The sequence below is a fragment of the Rhinolophus sinicus genome, chromosome 3 (assembly GCF_057876585.1).
Source record: "Rhinolophus sinicus isolate RSI-liver-muscle chromosome 3, RSI-T2T, whole genome shotgun sequence".
Lineage (NCBI taxonomy): Eukaryota > Metazoa > Chordata > Mammalia > Chiroptera > Rhinolophidae > Rhinolophus > Rhinolophus sinicus.
In genome coordinates, this window is record NC_142503.1 from 169,808,743 (window position 1) to 169,825,943 (window position 17,201).

A 17,201-nucleotide genomic window follows, 5' to 3' on the forward strand; every position below is an offset into this window, starting at 1 on the left:
AATGACTAGAACTCTCAACACGTGCTGATCAGTTAGCACATGCTCTACTTGGGTGAAAATGCCACCTTATCTTCCCTTCCTCACACCATTATGAAGTTTCTAATGTTACAACTTCGTGGGTCAGAGGGGAAGTGGGTAAGCAATTGACAGCTGTGGCCCAATTTCTTTGATAGCGCTTTTGTTACCATGTGTCTTGGGTCATTTATTTAGGTCAAAATCAGCAGGTTGTTTAGTCTGTCCACATTCATACATCCGAAGTTCTTTGAAGTGAATGTGTGACTATGCTCTTTCCCACTGTGAGTTTCCTGGTAATTGTTATTTGTAGTTATACATTTGTTTAGGCCTTCTTTCACAGATATCTGGAGATATGTCCTTTTGCTCAATTTGAAAGCTCTATACTAGAAAAAATAATAATAAATAGAATTTTCTTTGCGATTTCTGTGTGCATTTGCCAGGACCACTGTATAAATGTCTGAGGGACATCAAAGGCTGGTGTCAGGCAGGCCTGGAAGTGGGGAACCTGTAAAATCTAGCACCAGCCTCAAGGCTCCTAAGATCATCCAGTTGCCCCTCATTGGCAGATGGCCTTTGGGCCAGCGATGCTCAGGAACTGGAGAACTCACATTAATACCAAGACACAAGACTAGGAAAGGATGTCCCCAGATGCCCAAATAGGAAAATCAGTTTGGCTCCTCTGAACTAACTACAAGGGCCTCAGTGTGGCTCATACTTGGCTGTTTCTCCACCAGAAAGCATTCCAGCAATCAGGGCACACTGTTCTTTGGGCTGGGGTTGCCTAATTCAACCGTATAATCATTGTGATGTCCCCATTCATCAGGAACTCATAGCCTTAAAGAGAGAAGAGTTTATATCCTTCTGCTCTATAGTCAGATTTTATAAATATAATCCAGTTTGAAAAGTTCAATGCAACAAGAATTATTGCCTGACTCTGAAACCTCCATCTGTTTCCCTTGCCTTCTAAAAAGCTCTCTGTGCCCCTCATGCCCATCTAGTTCTCCCTTGCTCTAAAGCAATCCAAGACAATTGTTAGCTTCTGTGCATTAATTGCCTCCAGAACAACCTCCCCAGGACTTTACTTAATTTCAAACTCAGTAAAACTGTTTGAAAGCCCTTGTAGACTTTAATTCTTCTTTCCTACTGCTCTATCCTTTTTAGAAAAATTTAAAAAATAATAATAGTATAGGAGTTGAAGCTCTAAGGCTATGTAAAAATATATTTAAATTCCAAATTGAAGAAAGCATTATGACGCATACCTCTGACACAGGAGAAAGTGATGAGCACTGATAAACTATAATAACAAATGGGTTATAGGTCTTTAACTTTCTCTGTAATGCTTTCCAGCAGCTGCTTTGAAAGCCCAGAGGTAGACAGGGTTGCTAGGGGAGCATAAAACCTGGGGAAAAGGAATCAGAACACATCTTAAGTTTCCTTCTAGGACTCAAATTCTATGATTACAACCTTTGAAAGATGACTTCAAGGAAGCCTAAAAGAATTAGAGTAATTAAGCAGAATGATTTGAGGCTAAACCTAAGGGAGACCTTTCAGCAGTAAAGGATTATTAAATGTTGGAATTTGTTACAGTGAAGGATGACATGAAATTTATCTTGTACGTCAGAATCACTTGCTGGCCTTGTTAACACGTTGCGTATGGCGGGGTTTAAATCCCTCGTGAAAATTCTCGTGATCCGTACGCAACGTGGTAAAACCCAGCCACTGTGCCCCAGCAGCCCCAGAGTCTCTTACTCTACAGGGGAGACCCAAGAATTTACATTTCTAACAGTTTCCTGATGCTGCTGCTGCTCGTCTGTACACCATACTTGGAGAACCACTGTTCTAGAACCTTGTCGCTCGAAGGGTCGCCCAATGACCAGCAAGGTCAGTATCACCAGGGACCTTATTAGAAATGCAGATCTCAGGTCCCACCCCAGACTACTGAATTCGAAAATTTATTTTTAAAAGATCCCCAGGTGATTCGTATGCACATTAAAATTTGAGAAGCACTATCCTGGGAGGTTCCCAACATTAGGAGGAGGCGGTGGAACATAACCACTACCCGAGTTGAGTCCCATGGTTCTACAACTCTGCCAATAAGGCTTTGTTAGCGAATTTAATTTAGAAGCATCATCTCAAAATTTCCATTCCTTGCCTAAGATAGAATAATCCACCTTCCTCAGTTACACACTAGCAAATGTTGCTGAGGTCACCTGGCTAAGGAGCATCTATAACTAACTCAAAAAACTCCTTCAGCCTGAGTTACTAATGACAATAGAGGTGATCACAAAACCAATTGATTAATCTTTGAACCACGAAAAGGAAATAAGTCTCTGAACCCAGCTAAAGAGTTCCATCTTGCTGTGAATAATTAGATTTCTAACATGAATAAACCAAAGAGCAGTGGCCCTCATCTTTGTCTTGAGCTAACTGGGGGTCAGAGTTGATTTCACAACCTCAAGAAGCACTTATGTTCTGAAAAGAAAAGTGATATGAACTCATTATTTCTACCCTCAAAGTCACCCCTGAACAAAATCGTCTGACCTGGTTCCCAGCACTTTGCCATACTTAGTCAGCCTTGGGCACAACTGCAGCCCCACCAGCCCTGCCTGAGACCTGTTTCCAGCCCTTTACAAACCAGCCAAGCATTTGCTGAAGACAGTTTATAATGAAGTCGCATGCATACACTGCCAGCATATGGCAGCTGCTATTAAACATTAGCTCCCAACCCAAACCCCTGAAACAAACTAATATTTGGACTTTGAGTGGAGTCTTTTGAAGATAGAGTCTTCAGAACTCTGGTTCATCTCTTAGGTAGAATTCCATACACTAGGTGAGGCAATGAAGTGAGGGCTTTCTCATAGGGTGACTCTGCATCTTATCTCTCAGCTCACCCTGGGGAGGCAACAAGGCCAGGCCTGTAAGCTAAATCTCTTTAGGTCGTGCTAACTCATCCTGTTCGGCGCATGCCCTGAACAGGATGCATATTACTGAAAGTCTCTCTGAAGGGTTCTCTAGAGTTCAGATCTTTGGCTTGACTACAAAGAGTCTGAGAGCCAACGTTTCCATGACGTACTTGCAGGCGAGTTTGTTTAGAGTGCATCATGAGAGACCAAGTGGGGAGCAGGATGCTGGGGTGGGGATGCTGCAGCAAAGCCTGGGCATTCGCCAGCTGAGAACTGCCAGACCGAGAGAGGGGTCTTTCCCAGGTCATGGCTCTGAGCCAAGCATCCTCCCACTCCCTTACAGGCCACCTAGAGTAGAGCCAGCTACGGTGCTAAGACATCTTGCCTCCTTCTCTGAGTGGGTCCTGGCTCCCAGGAGCAGTGTGGGTAAAGCCCTACTTATATAGCGGTCTCTCAGGCCAAATTCAAGGATAGTCATACTCATATCTCAAAGGCAACATTTGCAAAGGTGGCAGTAAATGGCACTGCCAGGGAGCAACAAGAATCTTCTGATGTCAGGAGCCTGCTTTCTCAGCAGGGTAAACCCCTGGGTTCTCTGTGCACAAGCCCCACTGGATCGGGGACTGCCTGCATGTGGCCAAGCAAAGAATGGTGTCTGTCACTGAGAAACCACAGCTCCCAGCAGCTCGGCTGTCACCAGTGACCGTGGGAATGTGAGAGCAGGAAGGCCATCAGCTGCAACCCTTAGCCAGGGTTGCACACCACATGTCTTCACTGGCCCTGATGTCTGACGCCCTCTTTTCCCAATGGGCTGAAGAAAGAGACATGCAACCAAGCAGGGAGGCAAGTACAGCTGGAGTTTATTAATGGTAACCCGGGATCCATATGGAAAGACGCCAGCCTTCCCCCTTTGCCATTGGCTGACCCGGTAGGGCCATCTGGAGCACAGAACCTGGCATCAAACCTCTATGGAAAGTTTGCCTAAAACCTCAAAATAAATGTTTTTCCTCAATGAGCAACTCAACCTTTCTTGCTCATACGCATCATAATGTGGTTTTAGAAGTATGCAAATTGGGGGGAGGGGTTTAGAAAGAAGTCTGCCCACATGACAAGTTATAAAAGTAACCTTAGGACACAATCTTCTCCCAAAATTATGAAAAATGGAGCTGTAGGGACATTGATTCAGAGGGTCAGAGTATGCAAACATTCGGGTTTCATTACTACTATAGAAAAGTTCATTTCAGATTCAGCCCTTGTATCCAATGAGGGTAGAGACATTGCAGCTGTTGTTAATATGGGAGGATGGACTGTTGACCACTAAAGAACTTGCTTTGTTCTAAGTGGCCTACAAATACACATTGTATTCTCATAACAACCCTATGAGGCCAGCACTATCAACCTCATTGTACAAATAAGGACACTGAGACAGAGAAAACTCACCCAAGACCCCAGGGTAGTTACCAGCAGGGCTGTGATTTGAACCCAGAGCATATGCCTTCCTAGTCCATGATCTTAAGCAATATGCCACATTCCCACCCATATCGCTTGTCCAGATTTTCCAAACCAAGCCTGACAAATATGAGTGTATTTATGGGAGAATATGAAAATGAGACGCGCTGAAAATCTAGTATAAACGTCAGGAAACCCAAGAAGCCTTGGAAGCAGAATTCTGTTCCAATTGAATGTGGGTGTGGGGGTGAGAGGGGTGGAGGGAGTGTTCTGTGCAACTCTCCTTGACACTGAAAGTGTGGTCCCTGGACCAGCAGTGTCTGCGTGACCTGGAGACTTGTTAGAAATGCAAATTCTTAGGCTTCATTCCAGACCTGCTACTGAATAAGAATCTGCAGGTTAACAAGATCCCAGGGGATTCAAGTGTACATAAAGTCTGAGAAGGGGCAATGCTTTTACTTACTCACCACCTGTACCATCTGAGCCTCTTTCTCCTCTGTAACTCTCCACAGCCTCAGTCCAGTCCCTCTTTTAGATTAAAAACATTGTCTCTTCAAGAAGCACTCAAGCACTGGTCTTCCATTTTCAATTTCAAATCCCAGCTAGCCTACTTACCAATCCTCACAGCCCCTTTACACCGTCTCAACAAATGGTCCTCCAGCCTAAGTTCAAAATGTGCTCCATCGCCAAAAAAAAACACAAAAAACAAAAACAACAACAACAAAAAAAACACTTAAATTATCAGCTGTTACAAATTCAAATCCCTCAACCTCCCACTGCTCAGCTCTCAGTCCCACGGGAAGGAGGGAACTTCCTTTTATTGATCCTAAACCCCCTGCCATGTTTCATTGCTGCAGCCAGTGGCAAAGGTGGGCTGAAATGAGCCCGCCGGCACAGGTGTGAGCCTCCTTTAAAGGTATGTTTGTTCTGTAGTCCCAATTCAATCACTTAATCTGTCTAGACTTTTTGGTTTCTTAAACTATAAAATTGTCTGAGATGGTGTGGCCCCTCCCTCAGAACCTGTGCGGGGCAGGGTGCCTGGGTGGGGCCCGAGGGTGGGCGTGCCTAACTAGCTCCCACGTGGCTGACGCTGCCGGTTGGGGACCATACTTTGGGAGCCACTGTACTACCTGATCTGTCAGACCTCCTCCAGCCTTAAAATTATATTTTGCCAATTCAGTCAAATAAATATTCTACGTCATTATCACAGAACTAACAAAGAACAAGAGAAACTTCACCTGTTGCTCTTCCACATAAATCGCATTGTTTCTCGTATTTTCATTTCTTTCCCCCCAACTGGATTGCCAGTTCTTATTCACCTTACATAGTTCATATACCATCCTTAAGAATGCTAAACGTTCAGGAGGCAATTAATACATTTTTTTAAATGGAATGACACAGTAAGCCTAAGGTTTCTGCACACAAGAGATCCAGCATACAGAGCAGGATGAAGCCCTATGAAGAGCGCCGTCAGAGTCACTCAGTTGGACAACCTTGGCTGCCCTGCCAGGAGGGTAAATAACCAAAAAACCAAACTCCTCTCTCCTTCCCTCCTACGTTCAGCCCAGCAACCCATTGTCGTCCTAAATTTTCCTAAATTAATAATGTAAGCAGAACTGCTTTGATAGCTTCTGGGTAAAGAATCAAAATAAACATGATCCTTTCATTACTTGCTCCTTATCTAGTTGGGACATTTCTCCCCTTTGTGTTGTTTTTCGTTTCTTGGCTTTAGTGTTTTAAATATAGTGTCTGCTGCCATCTGGTGGTCATTTCTAATAGATTCAGGCCATGAACTAGATACTGTACCTGCCGCCCCCCACCCCCCACCCTACCATGTTCTAACGTTTCTTTTCTTAGATCCCTGGATAAAGCATTGAGTCTAGATTAAGATTCCTGGATAACTGAATTTTCAAGAAAGTGCTTGATCTGTCACTTAAAATTCTGAGCTGAAGCAAAAAGTGTGGTCACAATTATGAGCTAGAGCTGGATTCAGGCTAAATATCCATCCTGGTATTTAACAGCTCTGTGACATTTGTCCATTAGTGAACTTCTCTTAAGCTTAACTTCCTGTTCTACGAACTGTGGACGTAGATGGTACCATCTTTGTCCAACAGGATAATGCATGTAAGTGCTTGAAACAATGCCTGGCCCTTAGCAATAAGTTCTTGATCTATGTCCTTGGTTGGTGGTGAAAATGATGATAGTGAAGATGACGATGGTGTAAATCAGTTGTTCTCAGCTCCAGACCAATGAAGTCAGAACGCCCAGATGCCCAAGTCCATTCCCCAGAGATTCTGACTTCATTGGTCCCAGAGTAGGAGGGTGGGTAGAGGCAGGTAGTTGGCTAACAGGGCATCAAGATATTCTTAAAACTCCCCCAAGTGATCCTAATAAAACTACTGCAGTAAATGACCCACAGAAAAGCCATGTGCTCATTTGCAGGTCACTGCAGATCCGGTATCATCCAATCAGTCAACAGCATTTTGGAATATTTGCTGTGGACAGAGTACAAGTGGGGCATGAGAAAAAAAATCACCATGGTCCCAGCTCCATTTATGACACCCAGATGAGAGGATGACGTGGCAGAGGGCAGGTGGTGTCATGAACAGTTTGACATTATGGCCTGGGAAGAAGAGTTCTTAGTGTGTGGGCCTCACAGCTACTCAGAGAGAGGTGAGGGACCACAGGAGAAAAGGTTTGGTTTTCAGGGCTAGTTATGTGAAGAGGAGGGTGGTAGCAAGTAATGAACTATCCCCTTCCCCACCTTGTCCCTGCCACTGCTACCACACAGACACAGACAGACATGGGCACAACTCGGCTGAGATGCAAACAGGAGGCCTGTCTCAGCTACCCAGTATGACCAGTGTTGCTTCAGCAATGCACCCAACTCCCATGCATTTGCTTTAATAGAAATGTAGTACAATAACTGCTTTTTTTTGCTTATTTTTTAGGGTTTTAGGGTATTGCAGTGTCCTTGCCTTCTAGCATTGCATTTTCTTTAGATGGCTAAAAACTTTTGCTTAGGTTGTACTAGCACTAGCAGTAGGAACAGCAGCAGGTATGTGTACCGAGCCCCTGTGTGCTGGGTATTGGAGTGGCTGAATGATAGGTTAATGCGTGCCCACCAACCAGAGATGACCACACCTAACATGCTAAGGGACTTCCTTCCAGTCACATGTGTACATGTATGTGTACACCCCCGTTCTAAAAAGACATTAATGGAGTCAATAGAAAGATGGTGAGGTTGATATTCATAAATATCCATGACATATTAAGTTTAAAAAAACAATTGGCACAATAACATGAACTATATAATCAATTTATCTTTTTTAAACTAAACACATATATATTATATGTGTAAATGAATATAAAATATTTGGAAGGAGGCTGTTAAGTAGTGGCTCCCTCCGGGTAGAGAGGAAATACTAGTAGAGATCACATAGGGGATGGAAATGAAGTTTCACTTCTACTCTTTGTACTTCTGGAATGTTTGAATTTTTGCAATGAGCATATACGAGTGCTATAATTTTTTAAATGTTAAGAACAGTCGTCAGGACCCTAATAAATGGATTCATATGCTGCCCATGTCTATGTACAAATGTATGTGATAAGCATGAACATTCAGTCTGGTTGCACCTAGGTATGTATAGTGTGTATGTGTGTATAGTATGTAGTATGTGTGGTGCGTATGAACACTTGTCATATTGCTGTCTGTAAGAGCATGTAGGTATACATAGCATATACATTTATAGTAAAAGTATACACACATACACATAAAATTACTTTTGGCTTATATGTTACTAAATTCTATGAAAATATATAAAATCTTCTATTGAAATAGCAGATTTTACCTTGGAACCCCCTAAAACATTTTACATACAATAAAAGGTACTTGCTGACATTGATCCACTGTTTTACTTTGTCTTTCTCATCTCCCACTAAAACAGCAGATACATAAATGTCATGTAACCAGGAACTCTTCAACCAGAGCATATTCTGTTCTGAAAAGTCTTTGGGGAGAAAATAATTAAGCTGGCATTTTATTTATCAGACCACACTATGACCTTTAGGTAGACTTAGGAACAAATCCCAAATTCTGAGCTCTAAACCCTCACATTTCTCAACTACTGTAGTTTCTGATTTGGCAAAAACTCTTTGCTTTGCATTTTAGTTAGCTTATGCTAAATTAAATTTGAATGCGTTTTTTAAAAATGTATAAGGAGAGAATTTCTGTGCGTTGGCCTATGGCCCACTAATTTAAATCCATATTCAGTACAACACTGTTTCAATGTGACAAGAGAATCACAATAATCCTTATTGAATTATGTACATCTAATGGGTGAACTTTATGGTATGTAAATTCTCTCACTAAAGCTGTTAAAAATATTTTGTTTAAAGTTCATCTTAAAAAGGAGCAATTTATAATCTTCATAAACAACTAAAGGGTGTTTTCCTGACTGATGGCTCCTTTATTTCTAGTAACATAGGGAAGTGCCAGATTACAGGGGAAGGAACAGGGTCACAGGGCGCTGCAGTGGGATCTTGCTCCTGTCACTCCCTGGAACCACACAGGACCCAGCTCACCCAGGCTGCACAAACTTTGCTCTTTCCACAGGAGGACTACAACCAGCTGAGGCCTCTCTCCTACCCCAACACTGATGTGTTTTTGATCTGCTTCTCTGTCGTCAATCCTGCCTCTTACCACAATGTCCAGGAGGAATGGGTCCCGGAGCTGAAGGACTGCATGCCTCACGTGCCTTACATCCTCATAGGGACCCAGGTTCATGGGGGGGGGGGGGGGGGGGGCAGGAAGAGGGGACGAGGGGTGGCAAAAGAGGGAAGACCCTTTAGGTATCTCTTGAACCTCCTATTCTACCAGACACTGCAGAAGAGTATCTCAGATATATCAATCCTATGAACAGTAGAGCTATTTGATGTGAAGGAGGAAGTTCTGATAATGACCTTTAAAAATGACTCTCTCCGCTTTTTATTTTTAAATAACAAATTTTTTGAAATAGACACCCTTCTCCAGCCCTGAGCCAGAGGAATGAGGCAGGGATGTCAATTACACCTATTACCCAATATTTTTCACGTGATTGTTTGAAAGTCACCAAATAGGTGTGAATGTCAAAATGACCCCAGAAATCAGGATGGCCCATTATGACAGGAACTCCTTAATAATGCTCCTGGAGAAGGAAGACAGAAATTTTCTCTATTCCCTTTAAGCCCCTCGGGCTTCCAGATCTTAGAAAAAACCTAATGAGACACACCAGATAAACAAACCTGTGATTGTAAAAGCCTTTAAAAGTGTTTTGAAAGCTAATAAAGTTTCATAGTTTGAATTTCCAACAGTAATTACACAAAGGTGTTAAACATTGTTCCAACTTTTTAGTTTTAAATAGGTTTTGCCCTTTGCTATGTTAAACCCAACTACTATGCCAGAGACATAGAAATGAATAATACTGAAGGGTTTTATTGTTATATTTCATATTCTGTTGTTTTCTATTTCTCATTTTACATTCTGTTTAACAAAGAGAAGTTAAAAATACAACATAAAAGAAAGAAAAATATCTCCTAGAGACGATATGGACATATCATTAACACACCCATAAATCAGAATACAGTTACTGCTTCTGCTCTGAAAGTTGATTGTTTGCTTGTTTGTTTAAATGAAGTCTTTTGCCTTAATTCCAGATGATAATGTTTGACTATATTGATAAGCCCTGATCCCTGCTGCCAAAATATGTGACGGGATATGCAATCATCTCTGTGATTTGAGCCTAATGTATAACAGATGGGCACTAAGTTGAACAATTAAGGCCAAAAACAAAAACAACAACAACAAAAAAACTACACAAATTAGTAAAGCTGCACAATGTGCTTATAAATGGGACCCTAATATATGAATAAGTTGGTTTTTCTTTAAAACACAAGCCTGTATGTGCCCACGTTCACACCCATTCATATATGCATGGGTTCCCATACACAATGAGATTTTAAAGCAACTAAAGTATTTAATTAAATTATAAAACCTAATTCAAACAGACACGCTATTTTCAAAATAGTTCTACCTCTGACAACATTAATGCTTATTCCTCCAGCAAACCCTTTCGAAATTCCTCTTTAGGACTTGCCTTCAGAGCCTGCAGCATATTCAGTAAAATATCCTCATAGTTGGCAAATCTTCACCCCTGCGGATTTGGTTTGGAAAAGCCAAAATTACCTATTTTTATAGGAAATAAACTATTAAAAATGAGTAATGTAATTTAGGATCAAAAGAGCATTGCTGTAAGGTAGTAAGACATTATCTTGTACGTGCTACCAGAGGGCTCTAGAAATAAATAGAAAATTTCAAAAAACATCTGAGACAGCCACAGAATCATTGGAGTAAGTCCTCCGCTCCCAGGGTAACGGCTCTGAACGAGAAAGTACAAGGAAAGCTTGATGTATACGTTTCCAAAGAAATCACTTTAATATCTACACATAATATGGGCCTGTGTCTGAGCTTCCTTAAAGAAAATTTGGCAACTTCATAGATGTCTGTGGGGGGAGGGGGATGTCTCTATTACGTCAGTTTAAAATACCTGGTAATGCCTGAAAAAAATAAATGAGTTAATCACATGTGTGTTTTTTGCCAGATTGATCTCCGCGACGACCCGAAAACCTTGGCACGTTTGCTGTATATGAAAGAGAAACCTCTCACTTATGAACATGGTGTGAAGCTTGCAAAAGCGGTACAGTCAGATTTGAATTTAATTTTAAATGTATACTGAGCGAAGAGTTTGGGTGTGTGCTTTGGAATGGGTGAGCTATGTCTGCTTTTGCTTTAAAGTGCGATGTGTTCAGAATCTTCTCTCTGCTTTACAGCCTCCCCTCTGTTCCAGTCAGGCCAGAAGGGACCATTTGGTTAGCGTTCTTGTCAGCCAGCATTATCTGTTTTTCATTAAGAAACTTGGTGAATTCAAACAGCTGGGGCACTTAGCATTTGATTTAGCAACCCCTAGAATATCCACTTGCCATATTTAGTATGAATAAAGAGAGTCATTAGGTATATATTTGTAAATCTCACTGCTTATTATAGGTATAACTCATTTAAATGACCCCATAAAAGGCATTTTGTGATTTTCTTGGGAGAAACTTGGGTTAGCATCTGACAGGGTTATATTTGTTCAGTATTTCTCACCATATAATCCATAGCCATTTAGAGAGGCTGGCTTATGTCACAAACAGCTTCTAGAAGAGGAACATAGTCCAAAAGGTAACTAGTTAGAGAATCCAAGTTACAGATAATAGCAACTTGCTCACAGCTGGAATTGTTTTCACAGACTTTCTTCATTCTTGAGAGCTTAACATGAATAGTGATTTTAGGGGGGAAATACTTTAGAAAGTATTTGTCAGACATCAAATCTTTGTCTCCCGATTACCACCAAGATGTGTGCAAAAGCAGCCACTAAAATAGACACAAAGGATGAAGTACTTTATGCAAGAGAAGGCTTATAAATCATATTTTCATAATCCGAATCCACCCCCTTGTTGATTTAATCACAAATCCATCGACACAGGCCAGAGACTTCAGAAATTTATTTTACTTTCTAAAGGAACTAACCTTGCAAATTGCATGCCCCAAGTCACCCTTTCAAACTGATCAAGAATAATATTAACTACAAATTCCTCATTAACAAAAACATACACATTCCTCTTATTAAAACTTTCTTATAGATACCCAAACTATGATACACTTGAATAGAAATGAATTCAATAAAATCATGTTTCTGTGGATGCGATACATGAGAACATCTAACAAATACTCTGAACGCTTCCTACATCTGTGAATAGTAATGTCAGAACCACTGGTTCAAGCTATTCATGGAGTTCTTAGGATGTTATGCACTTTACAAGCTCTGTCTCATTTCAGCCTCATGATAACCTTCCTAATAAGCAGATAGTGCTTGTCTCATCTTACAGAGGAGGAAGCAGAGTCTTAGGGAGATAAACATATTTGATTCACACAGCTGATTGTTGTGACACAAACAATTCTAATCCAGCCCTGTGCACATCACCCCCATGTACCTGACCATTGTGAAAACTCTCTCCTCCAACCCTTTATTTTTCCTCCTGTAAAATGGGTACATGTCTATAGTCTCTTCTAGGTTTTCCTCAAATACCCAGCTTAAATGATCTCACTAAGGTGCATAAATATATACCTCCATAAATAATTGTAGGTGATTCCCAGGTACACATTTTTCACAACCAGGAGGTCCCAGAGGCTCAGCAGCAGCTTTTCACAGGAGCGTGGTTTCTGTGTCACTTGCTTCTGGCCGATCTCCCACCATCCTCCTGTCAGCATCATAGCCTGCCTTCTCATTTGGGAGGTTGTTTTTTTCCCCTCTGAAAAGAAGTCCTTCCAAAGCCTCCCATCTCATTTCATACTTATTTTAGGAACAATGGCTGAGTTCACCACTTTGTTGCTTTTTGCCAGTTTCTCCTAGCAACTGTGCTCAGATACCGAGAGAATCATGTTTAGCTTACAAAATCCAATTTAGAAGAAAATCAAGCAAGAGTTTAACTTGTTTCATCACAATTCGTGTAATTATAGAGATGCTTTAAGTTTCTCTGCTCCCTGACTTTCCTGTCAAGTAGTTTATAATAACAGCTGGCATTTATGGAGTGTTTGCAGTATGCTAGGCTTGGTGCCAAGCGCTTTACATGCTTTGTCTTAATTAATCCTCACAGCAACCCCCTGAAGTGTGTATATTATTATCTCCACTTTCTTAGAGGAAACTGAGGTTCAGAGAGGTTAAAGTCACACTGCTAGCAAGTGGCAGAGCTGAGATATGAAAGTGGGCTTTAACCACCAAACTCTTGTGGCCCCGCCTATAAATCTGAAAAGAAACCCTTAGGTTGGAGCTTCTTTTTTTACATGCTAAAGTCCATATTTTAATGTGCATGGTCTCCCCATAACTTAAACATTTCGCATGTTCAGATTTTTCATACCCAATTCCTTTTGTTCAGTAATTTTCTATTTCCAAAGTATTTTTCATCTATCATCTATTTTTGGCCTCAAAGGGCATTTTATTTTTAAAGGACATCTTCATATCAGACCTACCGTGTTTCCCCGAAAATAAGACCTAGCCAGACCATCAGCTCTAATGCGTCTTTTGGAGCAAAAATTAATATGACCTGTTATTATATTATATTATATTAATATAATAATATAGTAAAATAAGACCGGGTCTTATATTAATTTTTGCTCCAAAAGACGCATTAGAGCTGATGGTCCGGCTAGGTCTTATTTTTGGGGAAACATGGTATTTATAATTCTTTACATTCCAAAGTCAACCACATTTACATAAATATTTTGTATGAATTTATAATATTCATTGTCATCCCTTTACTTGTTTGATCCTCCCTCTTCTTTTCATCATTGTGGTTTTCTAATCTTCAGCCTACCTTTCCCACTCTTTGCTCATCTGTGTATGTCCATATTGCTAGTAGATTTATTCAACAATCGATTGAACACCCAATATGTGCCAGGAGTTATGCTACACTTTAGCTCTAAGATTATAATTCTTCGTGTACTCTCTTTCTCAATTCCATTTGATACAACCTAAACATGATTTCCTAAGTTCAGATTTCCTAAGGTATTTCTTGATGAAACACTTAACCATTTTTCCTTTTTCAGTCTTGGGGTTCTTTTGCCCTCTTCTGCCATCTTCTTCCCCCTGGGCCTCATTTATTGCTGTTCTCACTCTTGTCTCTAGCACCTGTTTCTTGACGGGTTTATAAGAGGTCCCAGTGGGGTTTAACATCGCAAAATTGCTGCCGAAAGCCTGTTATCAATGTTTAACCATGTTAACCAATTTTAGTCTTTAACACCCTCCTCCTGACTGCAAAAGGCACCGATACTCTCCTTGTTTTGTGTGCTAACCATTTCTTCTTTCTCGCATGATTATGAAAGCCTGTCACTTCAGCACTGAGGTCTGTGTCACAGAGAGGAGGGAGAGACAGGATGCTCATTGGCTAGAAGATAACTACAGCAACATGTTGTGTGCAAAATACTGACGTAGCAGAGAGGAGGGTATAACAGAGTGACAGATACATTCAAGGGCGAAGGATTCAGAAAAAATTTCTTGGAGCCGTTGACATCTGAGCCAGGTTTGCAGAATAAGGATATTTGTCGGGTAGACAAGAATTCCAAGTAGGGAGACTGGTACATGCAAAGGTATTTTTAATGTGATTCCGTGGCCAACATTGAACAATTTGGAAACTTTACATAAATATACACATTTCTGGCTTCTAAAAAGAAAATCAGACGGTCTGGCAACGCTAGCCAGCATTTCTGCTTCAAATGGAACTTTTAAACAGTCTTTTAGACAAGATATGTACCCCTCAGTTTGCCACAATCCCGCTACTCTATGTTAACCTACATTCAAGCAATGTGCTTGCATTATCTAGCCTTGAGTTGGCAATCTCTGCTTTATAGTCTTGAAAAATTCAACAGCAAATACATCTAGCTTAGAAATGCTTTTCCTCTTTCAGCAATTTGATCATAATGCTGATTTGTGGAGATGGGATTTCTCTCACAAGCCATTCGGTTCTTTTTCCTTTTCTTGGCTCTCACATTGTCCTTGCTGTGTACCTTTCCTAATTCTTAAATAAAAAAGAACTTCTCTGCTATTAGTCCTACTTTAGAGACCGGCTTACCCTGTTTATTCCACAAACCTCTTCTCTCCATTTATAGGACATGCCTTACTTTTCCTTCCCTTCTTCTCTCATCGCCCTCACTAAGTCCGTGACGACTTTGTTCATTACTTTTGCTCTTCCAGCTACATTTCTTCACATCTGCTAGACAGCCCAACAGAGGAGTTAAGACTCTGGCTCTGGAGACAAATTCAAATCTCTGCTGTTTTCTTAGTTGTGTGGCCTTTGGGAGGTTACTTAACCTCTCTGGGATCAGTTTTCTGAGCTGCAAATGACGATGGTGATAGACTTACCTCACAAAGTTCTTGTGACATTTTACTGAGCTAATGTCCCATGAGGTCCAGCTCAGCAAACGATTGTTGTTGTTAAATCTGTGTGCCCTCTCAGCCATGTCTACAGTGGGGAAGACCTCTTTGCCTCTATTCCTTCTGGTCACACTCTATTTTACTCTATACATGTCCCACCTCTACGAGGACAACCCGGAAGAAGTACTAGGTTTTCTTCCACTTGATTAGTCATTGTAGGTTTGTTTGTTTGTTTGTTTGGTAATTTCTTCTTGTCAGATTCCTGTATGTTCTCTACACCTCTGATAAATTTCTCAGCTTGGGACAATAAATTTTAGCTAGTATAAAGTTATTAGAAAAGTGTTCTTTCAGTTTACATTCCTCAATCTCTATTTTTTTCTTCAAAATAAATCATTTTGGTAAAGTATGTTCCAGATTGCTAACATGTGTATCTAAACAGGGATCTATAAATCCTGAGCGCTTACAGATTGGTTCTAAATCTTTGGCTGTGTCGGTCACTTTGCTCCAAGAAGCAGAGGAAGTTGCTGCTGTAAGAAAAGCCGTATTTCCTTGAGACAGTTTTCCATTTCACATCTTTGAGGGCACAAATGCATTTGTTTGTTTGTTTGTTTGTTTGTGTTTTTAGCAATCCCTACATCATGGCGGTGCCTGTTCCCGGCGCCAGGATGAATTGTTCCCTCTGACCCTCACAGCACTTGATACATAGTGAATAATACACACCTCATAACTGTGTTCTGTTTCTCACACATATTTCCCAAATCACACCCAAAATCTGTTTGCTACTTTTCCTGGAACTATGAGTACAAATGAATGTTATATTAACCTAGTTAGACAATAATTCCTTGATCTACTGTTGCATTATATTCAGAAACAACTGAATTGGGAAAGACAAGTTTGGGCTCCTCCTGCACCATGGAAAGGCAAACTCTGACATGCTGTCAGCAGCACTCTGCAGGGAGGACAAGGAGAGAGTGTACTGGCCCATCTTGCAAGACCAGACAGCCCAGAACCCACGTATAAGCCAAGCTCAGCCCAGTTCTCCTGTAGTTTCCAGAACTAACTGAGGCTTGTGATTATTAATGGAGAGGTATTCCAGATAGAATGAACCCACAGTATTTTCCAGGTAAATTTTTCAGGGTGACTGACAAAAGCTGGCACATTACAAGCAGTCATTCAATTACACATTCATTAGAGTAATGTGTTTTTCACATGTGTTCATATCAAGCATTGGACACAATTCCAAAATATAACAGATGACATTTCATGACATTATTAGGAAAAGTTTCTCTATCTTCTTATTCCTCTCTTGTATCCAACTTTTTAAAATTATATATATAAAAAAAGTTATGTTCTAATCCAAAGATCAAGCTGTAGTTAAAATGAAAGTCATAAAATAGATTTTCAACATCTAATATCTTTTCTTTGGGTGTTTTCCTTTGGGTCATGCAGTAACCATTCTTTACAACAACAACAACAAAAATGCATACTATCTGGACCCAACCAGAACAATTTTACTTCATGCTTAGTTTTTATATCTCTGGGCTTTCAAATGCATGGGTAACCTCATTTCATTAATTGTCTACTTGAGCAGCTTCTTGCAGGGTTGAGTGATAAGGGTCATGGAACAAGGAAAAACATATACATTAAGAGACCCAGTTCTGGATCTAGCTCTTTCACTTTCTGTTTGGATGTCCTTAAATAATTTGTTTTACCTTCTGGAGCTGTCCCCACTCTATTCTAAGCTAAACCACAGCAAGTTTATTTAGTCCGCACATTCCAAACTGGCTGGCTGCTGCCAAAGAGATCCCACACCAGTGTTTTGCTTGGC

General features: G+C 40.8%; 1 protein-coding gene across 1 annotated transcript in view; it reads left to right on the top strand.

Moving 5' to 3' along the window:
* The window catches only part of RHOJ (ras homolog family member J), a 79,529-nt gene that overhangs the window by 58,323 nt on the left and 4,005 nt on the right, over window positions 1–17,201 (top strand). The window contains exons 3-4 of the mRNA XM_019733690.3: window positions 8,983–9,147; window positions 11,006–11,101. Of these exons, the coding sequence (XP_019589249.1) occupies window positions 8,983–9,147; window positions 11,006–11,101 (261 nt within the window). The remainder of the gene's footprint in view (window positions 1–8,982; window positions 9,148–11,005; window positions 11,102–17,201) is intronic.